General features: G+C 29.7%; 1 protein-coding gene across 1 annotated transcript in view; it reads left to right on the top strand.

Annotated features, from left to right (window-relative positions):
- The window catches only part of LOC140440668 (uncharacterized), a 246043-nt gene extending 227015 nt beyond the window's left edge, over nucleotides 1-19028 (top strand). Inside the window, exons 5-6 of the mRNA XM_072531028.1 lie at nucleotides 17758-17923; nucleotides 18840-19028. Of these exons, the coding sequence (XP_072387129.1) occupies nucleotides 17758-17923; nucleotides 18840-18868 (195 nt within the window). The 3' untranslated portion in view covers nucleotides 18869-19028. The remainder of the gene's footprint in view (nucleotides 1-17757; nucleotides 17924-18839) is intronic.
- Nucleotides 19029-19247: the final 219 nt, after the last annotated feature.

Below are 19247 nucleotides of genomic sequence, written 5' to 3'. Positions count from 1 at the left end.
TTTGAAATACAAAAAGAAAAAAAGGATACATAAGATTTTATTCTTCGATACAGAAAAAATAAATGTCCACAACTTCTTTTAAAGCTCTTAATAAATTAATAACAGGCCCTAGAATTTATCAGAAGTCATACGAATCAAAAATATTGCGTACTAAAATTTTAGTTTTTCTAGTTATTTTCATGTGAATTAAAACCAATTCTGGATTCCTGAAAGTCAATTACCAAAGGCTTGTATGTATCAAATTATTAATCACGGTCTTAAACTCGCTTGACATTATATTGACCCAGCTTTACAACTGCAATTTTCATTAAAGTTTAAGAGTGGAAATATCTTCTGACATTTTCGGTAGTTTCGCCAACATTTTATTCCGCCAGTTTGTCACGAATTTTACGAAACAAGCAGTAAAAATAGGAAAGGAATAAAAAATATATAAAAAGCAATAGGATTACAACATACCGTGGAGCCGAATTCAAATATTCAAATTCCTGAACTTGAAAAATATTGCTAATGAGAACAAAATCTCTGACGGTGACATTAGCTCTGACTATCAATAATTTGATTTGTAAAATATATGTTCTATTGGTATTGTAATAAGCAAGATTGGAAACTTTTCTTGTGCAAAAATGGTATAAGTACCTCAAATTCTAATTTAAAAATACTAGATCATCTTGCGAACGATAACTAAAAAAATTAAATAAAATTTACTGAAGGTAGCTTATACCTAATATAATTATTTTTAACGTCTTTTATAATAGCAATAAACTTTAAAAGTATTTTTCTCAATAGCGTTTTTCTTAAAAACTATTATTGTACCCATTAAGAAAAAGCACTGTGTACCTACCCAACAACCTTAAAAAGTAACGGCTTCGATCATTCATCCAAATTCCCATAATCTAAAAATACAATCATCAACACTTGATACTAATCTCTACCAAAAAACTTGATTAGATCCCCTCGTTCTAAATTTGACAACTATATCCGCTGCCCCATTGATTTTCTACCTGCTCATCACATTGACAAATCTGATTTTTGTTAATTCCTTAAGAATTAGGACTAATTCACCCTTTTCAGCGACTAACAATGACTTTTCGAATAAAATATGTTCGGGTCTTCCATATGTTCCCATGGGTTGGTAAAAAAACTTATATTACAGTAATTATGACGTAACACATGGTGTATGTTAGGCGCGATCATAAGGAAGCACCTGCTGTGCCCTCTTCAGTTAAAAAGGTTAGAACTGTTCTCGAAAATTCGAAAATTAACTTTAATAAATTCTTTTGGAACCATATTGCAAAGATCTTCAGACGAGGTGATTTTTATGTAAGGACGTAAATGACAGAAAAATATACATGTATTTCGCGCGTTGACTAATAATGTACTGATTTATTTATCCTTATTTTAGTTACCTTATCACGTAGAAATATTATATATTATAATAGTCTAAGGTACAAAGAAAGAGAGTTATACAATTTTAAACACTTCGACAGTTTTTACTATTTATTATCACAAAATATACAACGAGATATTTTGGAGGTGATGTAATGAAATTTTGGTGTATATTGTTAAATTATTGAAATTTAATACATGATTCAAAGTTACTATTCTAGTTTTGAAAAGATTTATTGGAATTGTCTCCTGTTTTTCTTTGAATCTATTTATTTTTCATAAATCTATTTGCATCGGCGCTGCTATAAACTGTTTATTTGTAAATAAGTAATATATTCGACCGTTACTTGATGGAAGTTAATTTTATGTAAGAATAAAACAAATATTAATTTTTCAAAAATGTAAAAATAATTGATAAAATTAGTCTCCACAAACGGTTATGGTGCAAAGCCCACCTAAAATAAATTTTTTCCTCATTCACAATTGTAAAAACTGCCGTTGAAAATTTTGGTGGTGCAAAAACAGTGTTTAGTAAACCCACATACCTTATGGCTTCATATTTTTCCTTATTCTTTTTCTTCCTCTTTATAAGCAATTCTCTAGATTTATTGCGGATTAATAACTCTATGGAAGGTTGTTACTTCATCTTTTGCGCGGTCGTCCGATACTTCTGCCGATTGATGTATTATCTCTTGTATTTTGACGCCACGGCTTTATATTTAATAGGCCCAAAACAATGACCAGCTAATTAAAACCACATACGCTTTGGTTAAATATTTACTCAGTTCAAAAACAATCATACTTAAATTAAACTTACTCCCTGTGGCAAAGTTGGAAGGCCCAAAATATTGATTTGTAAAAAAACATCCTTGGTTGCAAATACCGAAATCCAAATACAGTTGAAACCAAAATAATCCCTAATACACTATGGCTCCAATTCTTGAGGTAATTATGAGTATCTAAGAAACTTGCTCTGTGGCTAGACAATTAGGGAATCCAAAAACTTTTTTTGAAAATTTTACATTACAATATTATCAAGTTATTGAATCAATTATTATTAATTTTTTAAGTTATCATATTTCATGTACATTTCTTTTCAAAATATTAAAAAATTGTATGACTTAAAACTAACTAATTACTTAACTTATATTTTAGTAAGTATGAGAAATGCATCTATTGTATTGCTACTATCCCAATATGCTTTTTATAACAACAGCAATACAAAGTTTTGGTTATAGTTACCGTAATATATTTGAGCTTCCTAAAAATTTTTCCAGCGAAAGCAATGAATAGTAAATCAATCTCAATTTTTACTTCTAGGTACCTACTCTTTAACTTATTTCCTACAATAAAATTTTATATTAATCAAAAGAAAATTAACATAGAAAATTAGTAACAAAATTAATTATGCTTATGCTTATATTAAAGAAAACGAATTATCAAGACGCTGACTTAATATTAAAAAAAAAATATGTTACAGTATTGTTTTCTATATTTTTAAAATCGAATAAAGTAATTTTATTATTTATATTTTAACTTTGATCAAATGAAAGACCAAGAGAACCATCATGAGATAATAACAATACTGGTTCATCTATTTTACATGGCATTAGTAGAAAGAAAAACTACTTGGAGTTGGATTTATTGGAAGATTTGGAGATTACAAGGGAAACAAATGAAAACTCTCACTGTCTTAATACACAAATTAATTTAAATTGTACTAAATTTAAACCCATTTTAAAAAACTTTATTGCAGCTTCACCTCGTGGTGGATCCAGCTCGGCTGTTTAGACTTGCTGCACTGAGTATACTCATTAAGAATTTATAAATTTTATACTTTGATCAACATTACTATTTTATTCTTTAATAATTTACAAAACTAGCTTGATCATATTTAATTGATCTATAGTTGGCGTTGATTACACTCTCCATATCTCTGCGTAATTTAGATATACCCCATCTCCCACTGTTGGTCAGTTGGTCTTGAGTAATGCTTTGAGATTTTAATTTTATGGTTCTCTTATTGACTGTGGGTTTAACTGAACTATTTGGATTATAACCCATTTATACACTCTCCTTTCAATTTTGATTTTTAATTCTTAGTACATATTTCGATTTCATAGTTTGATTTCTTCTTTTCTACAGTATTGATAGTGCTTGGTAGACCCTTTTATTGTAGTTAACCACCCACTATCTAATAGATTGTTTAGTCTATTTCTTGCATTCATACTCTACGTCCACTTCAGTTGCTTTCAATCAGACAGGTTTGAGTGTAAGATCTGGATTATGCAATCTACTTAAGATATTTTATATAATTTCATATTTTATCAGTTGATTTCCTATAATAGTGTCACTTGGACCTTTGGTCAATGCTCAGTTTAATAGAATTTTAAAATGTGCAGATTACATCACCATGATTGTGACTGCCCATCCAAGCTGTCATATGTCACATGTCACCTTAACATTTCCATTAGAACAGAAGCCATTCTCTCTCCTGACGCCAATCAATATGTAGCTTCAACATTTTTTATAATAGAACCACACATTGAAGTTCTTTAAAATTTAAAAAATCCTAATTTTTATCATTCAAAATTTTGTTTATTGATTTTGGTAATTTCTTAAATTTGTTAAATATTATATAGAATTTATCCATCATTTACATTTTCAGGATTATTTTGTATTTATATTTAATAACTTCATTTTGATTATCATAATAATTAATTCTATTTACTTTAATTTAATTTATTATTGTATAATTTTATTTAATTTTAATTCATTTTATTTAATTTTATTTATTTTTGTTTTAATTTTATTCAATTTTATTAAATTTTTTTAAATTTCATTAATTGTATTTAATTTTTTTCAGTTTTATTTTATTTTTTTTTTAATTTTATTTAATTTTATTTAATTTTATTTAACTTTATTTAATATTATTTAAATTTATTTAGTTTTATTTAATTTGATTTAATTTTACCTAATTTTATTTAAATTTGATTATTGTTACCCAATTTTGTTAATTTTTTTATTTTATTTAATATTATTAAATTTTAGTTGTTTGTTTAATTTTACCCAAATAATTAAATTTAATTTGACTTAATTTTGTTTAATTTTATTTAATTTTATTTAATTTTATTTAATTTTATTTAATTTTATTTAATTTTATTTAATTTTATTTAATTTTATTTAATTTTATTTAATTTTATTTAATTTTATTTAATTTTATTTAATTTTATTTAATTTTATTTAATTTTATTTAATTTTATTTAATTTTATTTAATTTTATTTAATTTTATTTAATTTTATTTAATTTTATTTAATTTTATTTAATTTTATTTAATTTTATTTAATTTTATTTAATTTTATTTAATTTTATTTAATTTTATTTAATTTTATATAATTTTGTTTAATTTTACTTAACCCATTTAATTTAATTTAATTTTACTTAATTTTGTTTAATTTTATTTATTTTATATAATTTTGTTTAATTTTACTTAATTTTGTTCAATTTTATTTAATTTTTTTTAATTTAATTTATTTTTTTTATTTTGGTAAAATCGTTGGCGTTTGTTAAACGTTATTTTATTTTTATAATAAGTGTATCTGTAAACATTGCAAATCTTACCTTACCATTCTAGTAACATATATTTTTAGCAATTTTGTGAAACAATTTATTACTGATAAAGTAGTAAAATTTCTGAGTTATGATTGAAATGTCAGATGTTGGTAGTTTGGATTTCTTTTCTAGGTGGCGTAGTTACCCTACTGGAAAAACAGTCTGACTTGTCCTATCCTTTTATGATATTTTGACGTATTAACAAAGCAATTCTGTCAAAATCAAACTAAATATTAAATTATAATAAAATAATATAAATAAATATCCTTTGATAGTAAATTTAATTATTATATATTTAACTAAATAATATGTTTAAAAATAATAATTGTATAATAATAATTTATATGAAATTAGTCTAAAATGAGAAGTGTGTTGAAAATTTATTATTAAGAATTGTTATTAATCGCGTGATAGTGATGCATGAGAGTAGCAGATCGATGTGAAGAATCACTATTTTAAGACGCTACCAGTGACAACGCCATCTTGTGGCGCTAGTTGCATAACAACGACATCTTGTGACGCATTTACCGTGAGGCTTGCCTCAGCATTTTTCTATAGAGAAAAATGTAATACAACGCCAGTATTCGCTCCGTGCGTGACTGACGCGACACCTACCGCCTTCATCTGACAGTTTTCGACCTCCCAATTTGAGGTTAAACATATGGCATATGTTTGACATTGTTAAATACATATGAAATTGACAATTATTAATCATTAGTTTTTTAATTATATTTTTTCAGTTTATGTACAAAATAAATGTGGTATTAAAAACTGGGTTTCTCAAAATTAATCACAATTTATCTTTTCAACCCCAAACGGAAAAGAAAGGGAAAAATCTAGTACTGACAAATTAAGTTTTTCATGTGGAAGAGGAAGAGCATATTATTAAAAACAATAATAGTAAAAGTTATGATATAAAAGCTCAAGTCATCAGTCAGGCTGCAGTTAGCTTGAAGCCTTATGCAATATCATTTAAGGTAGTTATTTAAATTTTTCCTATTTCAATTGCATAAAAATGAATTTATGTGATATTTACTTTTTCATGTTAATACCACGAATCCATCTTTTTCTTTTCTCTAATTTATATGTAATCTTTGGGAACCTATAAAAACTACACTCACTATTTTAGCTATTATTAGCACAAATAAATACGCAACATCTATTTGCACCCAGTTTTGATAAAATTTATGCCTGAAAAGATATGTCCAATTTTGTCATATTGCGAATAGAAGCTTCGCTTCAAAAAATCATTAAAAAAAAAGTCAATGGCTATGCTAGGGAGGGGGGCTGGGCACACGAAAAAATCCTAAACATGAAAGTACTTCCAGTATTTCGTACTAATAGTACATAATTAGCAGATAATGAGAATAAATAAAGGCTAATTATAAAAGTTATGAACAAATAGCTAACATAAATAAATATAAAACGTATAAATAGTCATGTTTTTTAACTAATATGATTTCTTAATTAAATTGAAAAATCATTAACATATCATAAAAATTAGCAAAGCCAAATAGTACACGTGTCTACATTCCCAACTTAATCCAACAATAAAACAAAAATATAACTTAATAAATGATGAAACGAGACAATAAAATTGTAAACCAAGTGGATCGAAGCGTACAACATTGTTTCTGATTTATGGAAATGCTAATTGTGTGAAAAATATGTTGAGCCTACCTTGATGTGTGTCATGCAATGATATCAGAGGTTAGAGTGGTACGTGAACCGTTACATAACGAGGAGGGTGAAGAACAATCTTCACATGGTACTTTATGAACCGAAAGCTAAGGAATTCGCTTATCATCAATCAGTACAACTAAAACACATCTTTTGTACGGATCAGTTATTTCAAGACACAATTAGATAAATGATAGCACATTTATTACTTAATGTATCAAAACATGATATTTTCTTAATTTTTAAATTTATTACTAAATTTACGTTTCAGAAAAACAAGTTATGATAAAGTTTCAGAAGTAAAACTGAAAAAATCTTAGCTATTTTCATCATGATACATTATTTTCTAAGTTTTTTTCCAGGAGAATTCAACGTAAATACTAGGCTGGCACCATAACATACGAATTACCTAAATAACGAGAAGACACATGAATTGTTCCGTACAGACGCGTGAACCCTACTAATTGGTTTGGAGTCCTCTTTTGGAATAATTGCTTAAAATAGTTAATAAAAATAATTCCTAGCGGGTCCCAAAATACAGAGACCATAACCTTTCCAGCGGTTTGTTAGAGTTTTGGTCGCTTTGGATAGTTTTATCCAGGTGCTGTCCACTCAGATGACTGCCGATTTGATTCAGGAGTGAAGTAATGGATCCATGTTTCATCCATTGTGACATACCGATGTAAAAACTCCATTTTATTCTGAATAAACATGTCCAAACATCGCCGAGAATCGTCAGTTCGTTGTTGTTTTTGCTTTAGAGTGAGAAAACGTGGCACCCATTTGAAAAACAGCTTTCTCATAGCCAAATTTTATAACTTTAGTGTCAGTTTTTTCTTGAAAATTAACTTTGCTAACTTTGAAAATTTCATATAATAATTTTCAGCATTTTTTTGATGTTTTCTGGAATAACTGCTTCATTGGCCGTCCGGACCGCTCAGCATTATTGGTGTCGGTACGACCACGTTTGAATTTAGGAAACCATCATTTAATGGTTATATTCGATGATGAAGAGTCCTGGTAATAGTTTTTGAGCCATTAGTCCAAATGGACGGTATTTTTCTTCATCAAATAATATTGATAATTGAACACAAGAAATTGCTTTGAATCCATTCTTTATAAATATCACAAAAGTAACATCAGTTCAAACACTGTATCTCGAGAAATAATAATCCGAATGACATGAGATTTTAACAGTATGCTTTTAAAGGTTAGAACTAACTATCGAAATAACAAATAGAAAATTTATTACACTGTAACCATAAGATGCCTAGCCATCTCATGGTTAGGCCCGGGACTTTTTGACCGACGCTTATATCAAATCCATATCTCACCGATTTTCGCTCACTTCTAGGGCTTTTAATCAACCGGAATTTTTTTAACAGAGATTCAAGCTCTCGCAGACCAAGACTAATGTGAGCTTTATTTTGCGTAGTCAGTGAATGACAATGGAGTGTGGAGAAGACGATACAACTTCGAACTTTATAGAATATACCAGGAACCTGATATCGTAAAACATATTAAGATGTCTGAGGTGGATAGGACATGTAATGCGGATGGAACAAAATGACCTAGCTAGAAAAACGCTCCTTGATAGACCCATTGGTCAGAGAAGAAGAGGAAGACCCAGAACAAGGTTCCTTGATAACATCGATGAAGACATGAAAAATATGGGAATACGTGCTTGCCGGAGAAAGGCGATGGATAATGACGACTGGAGAGAAATTCTTGAGGAGGCTAGGACCCACGCAGTGTTGTAAAGCCAGAATGATGATGATGATAACATACTGTTCCCGGATAGTTATATGTATATTCATTGGCATTGTACCATTTAATTAAATACTTTTAAGCAGTCCGCAATTTAGACTCAACCACTGTTTAGACGGCTATTAGCGCAAATACTTCAAAGTTCACTGTATTTGGAAAACGTTCTGAACTATTATTACAATCCAATTTGATTTTTTAATAAAATATTATACCAATTACAACAGAACTTTATACTTCGATGTCAGTTCAGAAGTTTTTTCACCTAATATCCCATACAGCCAACTCCTAGAAATTATCTCATTTTAAGTTTTATAACATCCTTTCAAAGCAAATATTCCAAGTTTGATCTATATAAATCACTTATCCTAGATAGAGACAGTTAAGAATTAGGCCATTGCTGGAAAAAATCATGTGATAAAAGTCATAAATTAGTAAAGCACTACAATTTTTTTTACGGTTTTCCAAACTTCGTAAGTTCTATTTTTTTATTGACCAACTCTCTTAGTTTTACCAATTCTTTTAGTGTACTTATTTGATAATTTTTAACCACAGAATAAAATTCCAATTAATTGCACCTTTTAAACAAACATTTATCTTAAAAACAAATTAGTCAGGTCAGTTGAGAAACTTTATGAGAGTGACAGGTTCTAGAATCCAAGCAGGTGTATGTTTAAATATTATCCGAAACGAATCGCTACGACAAACGAAAAAAAAAGCCCTTGTGTTAATATTTTAACTCAGACGTGTGAAGATAATTTGTTTTAGAAATGGGAATTGTATAATCTCCGAAATTAGAGATTTTGGGGCCTTCACTAACCACTACCGTATTATGTAACTTACAGTAATCAAATGAAATCGTGGATATGATTCATTTTTATATTTTTTCTTGCTGTAGTTTGCAGCTGCTCTGAAATATACGACCGTTTAAAATTTAATTAAATATTTTAAAGTAAATATTAGAGCGCGTATGACATTTTATTGGTACGCTTTTTCTCTTTTATTCAGTAATATTGCAGCTGAGGTATTGTTACTGTTCTTGTAGTTTTTTAAACTATAACCTTTTCCTGTAGGATGATTTCAAAAAATAGTAGCTAAAAATACGTTAAATGAACTTTAAAATAATTTTCATATATTTTAATTCGTTTTAATGTTTAGTTAAGCTTATTATTTATTAGCTTGCCTGTACGTCATGCTATTCAATTAACATATAGAAAATATTACTTTAAAAGCAATGCTTAGAGTTATTAATTATTGAATGTTATCCAAAATAAATGGCTTCGATGAACATTAGGTGAGAAACGAGAAATTCGTGTGTTAATATTTATACTAGACGTGTTAAAGTAATTTGTTTTTCGAGATACTTTACTGTATTTTAACGGTTTCCTATTAATATATGGGAAATCGTGAGAAGCTTTTTTTATCTGAAATGCTATATATTAAGCTGTCTGGGATGTATTTTAGATAAAAAAAGAGACGAAAGAGACGAGAATACTTTACCGAATTAACATTTTAGTTGGTTAATTTTATTAACAAAACCTCTCGAGACACAATTTTTAATGACTAACTTAATATAAACAATTCTTCCTACCAAATATGTTCAACCTACAGGCAAATATATGTACTTTGATGATGGATTCGACCGTTACTTGATTCAAATTCATTTTATGTAACAATAAAACACTGAAAACTTTGTTTTTAAAACTTCCACAAAATTTATTATAAAATCTTATCACTACAGCTGTTTCGGCAGAGTGCCTTTCTCAAGTGATCTATTTTTGGCATGCGTTTACACTTTATAGTCTGTTCTGTCTCATTATAATTCACTTCATGTTATTGTCGATTTTATTTAGAGCTTTCAGTAAATTAGCTTTCAGAAATCTATTAAAAGATTAAAATGTTTGTCAATTTTACATATTTCTGGTGAAAGTTTGTAGATTAAACCCTCCCTTTAGAACGTAGGTAGGTACCCGGCAAATCCGTCGGCTATTGTTGTCGCAGTCGCTGCGTCTGAAGATGGTTCTGATAAGGACAAAGTGAATAAATTTGTAATGTACGTTATTTCCAAAAGTTAAAATCTTATAGTTTTTAGAAACGACCCCCTCCCCTCGGGGCTTCTGTTATACGTTTTGTAATGTATTTTTGGTAGTAGCATTCGACACTCAGTTCTGTAAACATGTATAGTTAAGCAATAAATAGTTCTATGAAAATTGTCGTCATATATTATTTTAATTTAATAAAATAATATTTTATAGCAAATATAACTCACGATAAACTAATCGCGGTTCGTGACATAGTCTTTAATAAAATAGCTTGAGGAAGGGAGAACTGTTTATCTCAAGTTGGTCATTCAGAATTATATCTGTGTTTTTTAATTTGTTAATTTCCATAGATTCTAAAAAAGATAGCTTAAGGCTTTTATTTTGAATGTGAAAAATTTGAAATTCGTCATTACAAAAATGATTATGATCTAGAAGGTTAAGTGCGTATGTAGAATCTGTGTTTCTATTATTTTTATGTTTTTATGTTCTGCTATTCGTAAAATAAAATTTGTACCAGTTTGACCGATGTAAGTTTTTGGGCAGTCGCTACATTTAAGTTTGTATACATCATTGTGTAAGTGCTTTTTATTTTGGCTCTTGTTGTTTTTAATATATTTGCCTAAGTTGTTGTTTGTTCTAAAAGCTGGTGTTATTCCTTTCTTTTTATGTGTTTGGCTATTTTTGTAGATATCTTGCCTGTATATGTAATCGAGCAGAAGGTACTGGGTTTTCTCTGGTGGTGGTAATACTAATTTCAGGGCTTTCTTGTCTAGTTTTTTATTTAAAATTTTATTAACTGTTTGTTCGTTGTATCCATTGTTTACTGCTATTTGCTTAATAATATTTAATTCTGTTTCAAAGTTGTATTTTGACATCGGAATTTTTGTTAATCTATGTAACATACTATGATAGGTTGCCAGTTTAGGTTGTGTAGGATGAGATGATGAATGGTATATAGTCGTGTCAGTATGGGTAGGTTTATGAAATATGGAGAAGTCATCTTTGTTTTTAAGTCTGATAATTTTTAAATCTAAAAAATTTATGGATTGATTTTGTTATCTATACATTTTTAATGGCCATCAACTGTAAAGAAGAATCAGTTAAATTTATCATGAAAAAAGAAAACAACTCAATACCTTTTCTGGATGTGTTAATAACAAATAAGGATATAGGATATATAACCAAAGTCCACAAAAAACGATAAAGGGAATCATCAAATCACTATATGACATCGCGCAAGACACTTGCTTTAACGCATTTTAGGAAGAAAAAACCTGTTAACAAAGAGCTTAACAAAAAATAATTATCCATTGTCATTCATAAATAAATAATTTTACAAAATTGAAAAAATGAAACAAAAAAAAATAAAAAAGGGTAGGAAATAAATACATCACAATTATATTTAAAACAGCTAATACACTGAGATTTGTTGTTTTTACAAACCAAATTCAAAAACACCCGGGGAGATGAAGGGACTGCATTTATCTTGCGAATGCAATAATTTTTATTTGGGAAAACCTCAAGACCACCAAGAGTTAGGATAAATGAGCACAAATCATACATCAAAACAGAGACTTTAAAAGATTTTAGATATGCAAAAATGCATGAGACAATGAGCAGAGTAGAAAAAAAGATACATTAATAGTCGTGAAAGAAACAGACAAGAAAAAGAGGAAAATCAAAGAAGCACCATTCATCTTAATAAATGGAGAAAAATTAGTTAATAGAAGTTTACAGACACATCATCTATAACCAACTGCATAAGCACAAAATGATCAGAATTTAATCAGTCCGAGGTACAACGTCACCCTCAGAATTTCACTCAAAATATAGCTAGTTGCCTACAACATCAAAGCCAAGAAAGTCATCATCATTTTGGCTTTACAACCCTGTGTGGGTCCTAGCCTCCCCATTTTTTTCCAGTCGTCCCTATCCATCGCCTTCCTCCGTTCAACAGTCTTCAACAGATAACCAATTTGACAGTCAACTGTCAAATTGGTTGCCTTAATCACCAATTTGACACAATGAACATTTACAGGTTAATATAATAATTTCTTAATGTATAATTTTTTTAATGCGCTTATCGGATTGGAAATCGAAACGTCAAAAAAAATATAAAATGTAATTTTCATTACAATTAATTGTGGTATACTTCCATAAAAGTACAATATTTAAAATAATTATATATATAAAAAAATTATATCTGTAAATTAAATTTTTTTTTTATATTTATAAAATATAAATAAAATAGAGACCAGATTAATTTAACATAATATTATGACAAAAGAAAGTGAACTATTTTGTCGACCAGCTGTTGACGCTGCTATTTGTAGCTTTTTTGATGACGTAGACAGTAGTACAGACCTGTCACTACTCTTCAATGTATACTCTGACAAAATTTTGAGAGGGACCCTTGAGAAAGAGGCTGCTGTTCAATGGAACATCAATTAGAGAAGGAACAACATTAGGTATGCATTGGGATATTAGGATGGCATTGTTATGTTAGCAGAAAATCTCAAAGATTTGCAGAGACGAATTATGAAAGAATAACAGTTAAAGGGAAAACTCTTGAACAAGTAGAGAATTACAACTATCTTGGCCCCATAATTAATCACAGCAATTATCACTCCAATGTAATTAGAGTGCTCATAGAAAAAGCACTTACATATTTTAACAGTTGAAAGTTGGGAGAGGCCTATGTCCAAAAATGGACGAGAGAAAGCTAAGAAAAAGAAGAAGAGAAAGGTGCTTTGTTCAAGTGATCTGAAGCTGGATTTAAGAGTTAGATTGCCAAGTTATTATACTTTCTCGATACTTCTAAATAAAATGGAAGAATAAACTCTGAAAGCAGCCACAATGAAGAAACTGAAATCATTTGAATTGTGAGTATACAGGAGAATCCTTAAAATATCATGGATTGATCATGTAACAAACACTAAAGTCATGAAAAGAATGTCTAAGAGTACGGGAGTAATAGAAACTATCAAAACCAGTAATCTGCACTACCCGAGATATGTTATCCTTGGCGGAAGATATTACATGTTTCAATTAGTTATAAAACAAAAAAATTAAGGAAAGGAGGAAGTGTAGGAAGCAGAAGAATTTCATGGCTGCGAAAATATTATAGATAGTCATCTATTGAACTTTTCAGGACAGGCGTATCTAAGATCAGAATAGCCATGATGGTTGCCAACCTCCACCGCGTAGATGGAATGTAGAGAAGAAGATCCTTTATTACTCAGTTAATCACAAAAGATTAATTAGCTGGTTATTTTTGTCCAGCAATGCATTATAAAAAAAAATCTTCCATGTTTTTGGCCTTGTATTTTCTAATAAGATTTAAAAGTTTTTGAGTTGTGTCAACTAGTTTTTTGATAATAACATCTCTAAACGTTTATTATAAGCACACATCAATATGACATCATTGTATAAATTATTAACTGACTATTTTAAACTGAAATATTTGATATACGCAATCTATACGATCGATACTACTGTCTACAAATGCCCTAACGGCGTTTGATTGATCATTGACGTTTCTTTTCAAATGGACGTCACTTGAATAACACTCACTAAATGCCTGTCTGGCTCGTTCGTATTTCACATTTTATCTGATGTTTGATTGACTGCGTTACGCAAGATGTAAGCCGTAAGACGTAAACCATTAGTTCACAATCACTCTCTTTCGAACCGCTACTAGGGTTTTATTTTGCACGACCAATCGTATTAAAGTGAGCAAAAATCTCAGTTGAAGAAGACGAGAGTTATACTTTAGGAAGAAATCTATTCAAGTTGCTTTATATCCGCTTCTGAAGCAGCGAATAGAAGCGAAACAGGTGCATGTCTTGTCAAAGATAAATGTTGTATGTGAGAAATCATATATTATTCGTGTTATATTAAACTAACTGATTCAGATATCAAAAGATCTATATCTAAATAAAAAAATATTCAATATACACTGGTTCTAGTCTTTAAGCAACGTAGTTATTTCAAACAATTAGATTTTTTCAAAAATCTGTTATAATTTTAATTCTTTAATGCAATTAATAACAAATAAGCTTCGTTTTCAGCGTAAATACGAATATGTTTAATATATAAGGAAGGGTATATAAATAAATAGATTAGGTATTTAATTTGCTTTACGATGTCTACAAACTAATTAAAATTCATTATTATTACTTATTATCATCAACATTTAAGGAATAATTTACTAATTAATGCAACAAATTATCATTTTATTTACAAGATCATCATCAATCTCTTTTCCTTTATCCATAAGCGGGGTAGGCTTCCTTAATTACATTTCTACATAAGTTTCTACCAATATAAATCCCCTTTACCCACATGTCATGCCTAAGCGTCTCACACTGTGTATCCTTTGGTCTTCCTCTCCTACTCGTCGCAGGAGCTTATAAATTAGCAATTCTTTATATTGGGTGATTGTCAAAACGTCTGAACGGTGAACATCTCGACGTTGAACATGCTCAAACAATCTTAACCGATGCTTCTCATTTTGGCATCATTGGTCCTACCCCTAGACTGCCCCTAATATACTCATTCTTATCTTTATCCTTTTTTGTCACTCCACTTATCCATCTAAGCTTTCTTATTTTAATTTTTATTTTCATTCATCCTATAATTATCTCCATCTATTTCTCCATTACTTTGTAATACAGACCCTGAGTACCTAAAACTATTACTTTTCACAATTATTTCTTAATCCAAAGTTATCATTTGATTTGTAGTAACCTCATCTTTAAATAAATATTTAAAATACTCTGTCTTTGTTTTACTAAGTTTGAACCATTTTTCTCCAAGAGCTTGTCTGCACTCTTCCACTTTTTTTTCTAAATCCTGTTCAGTATTTGTACTAACACTACATCAGAATACCGTACTGTCTTTTTTTTACTAGCTGCCTTATAATGGAAATTGCAAGTGTTGATGATCTGCCTCTCCAGCTTATCATTTCCAGCTTAATTTTTAGTTCCAAAGCCTAGGCTTTTTAGATTTTAGCCATCTTTTTAGTATCATTTTTGTCCTATTGGTAGAGGTATTTTCATTATTTTGGTCTAAAGAGGTTTTCGGATATTTGATACTGGAATGCCTTTTTTATCAGCTTCATCTTCTACACGATTTAGCCAACAACCAATGCAGCTTAAGTGCAGTATAACCCTATATACGCTTAAATTTTTCTGTACAAGCCAGGACCTTTACTATAAGGACTACCCTATAATCCAAGGCATTGTTACCCGTATCTTCTACCATCAAAAAGAAGAACTAAGTATTGGTTGTGTATGCAACTTTAGTTGAATAAGAGCTTGCATCTGATTAAGCAAATACCTCATGAAGTATAATATTATTTCTTGGTGAATACTGCGCGTCACTCTTTTTCCACTGCATCAAGGAGCTATGCCAATAATATTGGAAGAGAAATCTAAGATTCTAACACAGGGGAACTTTTGGCCTCTGAATCCAAAAATATCCGCAGATTTTGTTTAACACGTTAACTTATTAAGATACAGGATATCTCATGCAGGTTTGATGCTCATGTTGCAACCTGGCAGTTTGAAGCTCTTCAAGAGTTTTTCAGCATAATGCTATGTTTATTTCTCTTCAAGAAAGTCTTTAACAATGTTTTTGAAAGCCAACCAAGCTTTGTTTCAATGTCTGACATTGTTCTGCTGAACTATTAATCTTTAAAAAGCTGCCGAATCTGTGGTTCACAAAAAACACCGTCTTTTATTTTTTCAAATTACAGGGTAGAAAATGCCGTACTGAGATACTTGAATCAGCCTCCTTTCATTAACAAAGGTCTAATGCATTGTTTTATGAGACCCGATTTTATATGCCGAGATGGAAATATAATGTTCTTTCTGTCAACAAATGGTTGATGTAAACTGTTTGGATCACCAGGTTTCAGGTCAGATCTTGGCAGCAAATTATAGACCAGAAAATAGGATACCTTAGCTTCCTTTTCAAGCAAGTTTTTCTTTGAAGCTTTATGGATAGTCCTAAATCTCATACTAAATCATTCAACTCTTGCCTATCAAATCCCTTATGAACGTAATCGTCTTCAGTTTCAAAATTTTATTATTTGGGTTACTTTGATCATCATCAGATTCGTATTCCCGTATTTCTATAGAAGGCAATTAATTGAAAACTGATACTGATATTTTGACTGAATGAGGCACTAGACGTATAGCTTATGGTAAATGAAGATACTCTATTTTACATTTGTTTTTCTTGTTGTATCCTCACGTTTTTACTGTACAAAAATAACAGTCATTTAAATGCTTTCTGGGCTCCCTTCAAATCATAGGTATAACAAATGAAAGTTTATCACTTGTTACCTTTAATCCACATCCGGATACTCTCAATAAACTGCTTACATACTTTATGAACAACTCATAATTTATGTTGCTCAATAATTTTTACTTTAAAATAGGCTTACCAAACAAATGTACGGATGTTTTTCTTTGACTGGGAATGGCAAACTTGCCATATATGCAACGAAACCAACCAGGGCTGTTTAAACACTTACCACGTGAAATAGCAGAGATGAATATAAGGAAAAGTTACCGTATGCGTCATTCACCGCCGCTCCATCCATCGAAGAAGGTTTGTGTCAGCTAATAGGAGAACAATAGTGCTTCCTATGATTATTGCTAGATTGTGGGGTAGATAAAACACTTGCCTTAATAGAGAAAAATAATTACAGTTTTGAAAGCAGCAAGCCTAAACACTTGTTTCCCAGTGTAATCTTCATTTAGCGCATTCCATTAGTGTAATGGAGTTTAGGTTAAGAATATACGCTGATGTCTTGAACAACTCTAGCAGTATGATCAGAAATAAAAGAAAAGTTTTCTTCATTATAACCACCGTAATGAACTGCCGGAATATTGACAATATAACAAACGGCTGTTAAACTTCCTGTGTCGTGACCATAGCCAGACCTGGTGATGAAAGCCAAGTCCGTTAATGCGTCCATTGAAATGCTACTCCAGAACATACATGAACCGCCTGTATACCCCCTCCATTTTTTAGTGTAGTATGCATCCTAAAAGCCTCTCACCTTGTCTCCAATTTCCAATACATTTTGTTCCTTTGTTCTCAGTTGTTGAAGATTTGTATACTAATAAAGAATATAACTATCTGATATTGTTTATGATTTGAAAATATATCATCTATATAAATCAGTCTACATACTTATATAAATAATAATTTAAAATATCCTTAATTTTCAGATGCTAATATAATTTTGTTTTGTTTCAGGATAAACCACACAAGTGTAACTTATGCAGCAAGTCGTTCCCCACCCCCGGCGATCTCAGATCTCACATGTACGTCCATTCAGGTTCATGGCCCTTTAAGTGCCACATTTGTTCTAGAGGATTCTCAAAACACACAAATTTGAAGAATCATCTCTTCCTTCACACTGGTAAGTCGTACAGTTATTATTTATTAGGTATTAAGAACTGAGTAAATCTATAGTTAAATATTTAAATGATACATTAATGTTTTCAAGATGTTATCTTATATATTACAAATGAAACAAATTTTTAACATTTTTAAATCATTCCGTGCCAAGATTCCTTCAAAATTTATGATACATACAGGTGGAAATAAAAAACCAGCAGGTACTTATATAAATAAAATAGAATGAATGGAAGATCTTTCCCCATATCTTCTTGACTCGTCTTAAATACGAGATGAATGAGGTGAGGAGTTAATCGCGCGTGTAAGTGGATTTGTCAAAGGCATTAGGTTGAAGGGCTTTTTAGGGGATTAGAAGGTAATAAGCTGGTTGAAGGGTGTCATAAATTGAACGAGACAATATGGTAGTTATAAGAAATCGTAGTTTATGGTGATAGACTAAGACATGAAGATATTTTACGGTAAATCTCAATCTTTGTAGTATAAAGAAATAGCTTCGGTGAGATGTAGGTTTCATTTTAAAAAAAGAACCTTTTATTTAAACTTTTCTACATATAGCTTTATAGAGTACGGTTGTAAGAGAAATGTCCAGTATTTTTGTATTAAAAATGAAGTGACTTGATTTCGATTGTGACTTTGACAATGGTGTAAATTAATACTGTATTTCACTTCACTGATCCGTAACGTTTAATTTTCTAGCTCCTTTTTTGAAAATATTTAGTATAAACAATTACAATAAAGTTAATCTTCATGTTTGTTTTTCGGGTGTTTTTGGATTTGGATTTTAATAAATTTTTTGTGATAGAAAACAACTTAGATTATGCAAACGTCTTTTTATATTTTATAATTTTTATTTTGACAACTATTATATAAGATTTAGACACTTTTGAATCTAATTTTTTGTTTTTCTTCTGTTTCAGGCAAGCCAAACGGTACGCGCAAGGGCTAAATGTTCTCAGAAACTTGAAAAATTTGTAAGTGATCTTAGTTTAAGAGTTATTTATATTATTGTTATCAATTTCTCTATTTATATAGATGGATATATTTTTTGTAATACGTATTAGTTTACGTACTCATATGTATAAATTGTATATAAATAAAAAGTCTTGTAATATATATTTTTTGTTTTATTTTAATATCAGTTTCTAAGTTTTTGTCACGGTAAACTCACTTCCTTTAGAGATTAAAAAGGAATGAACTAACTAATAAATATTCTATATGGGCGCCAGGTATTGATTTATCAACCTGTAAATACCTCCAGCTATTTAAACAAGTAGTCGATATAAAAAAAAAGAATATTTATGGCTCATAGTTCAATCTTGATCAAA

The sequence above is a fragment of the Diabrotica undecimpunctata genome, chromosome 1 (assembly GCF_040954645.1).
Source record: "Diabrotica undecimpunctata isolate CICGRU chromosome 1, icDiaUnde3, whole genome shotgun sequence".
NCBI classification, from domain to species: domain Eukaryota; kingdom Metazoa; phylum Arthropoda; class Insecta; order Coleoptera; family Chrysomelidae; genus Diabrotica; species Diabrotica undecimpunctata.
This window is presented reverse-complemented; position numbering and strand designations above follow the sequence as displayed.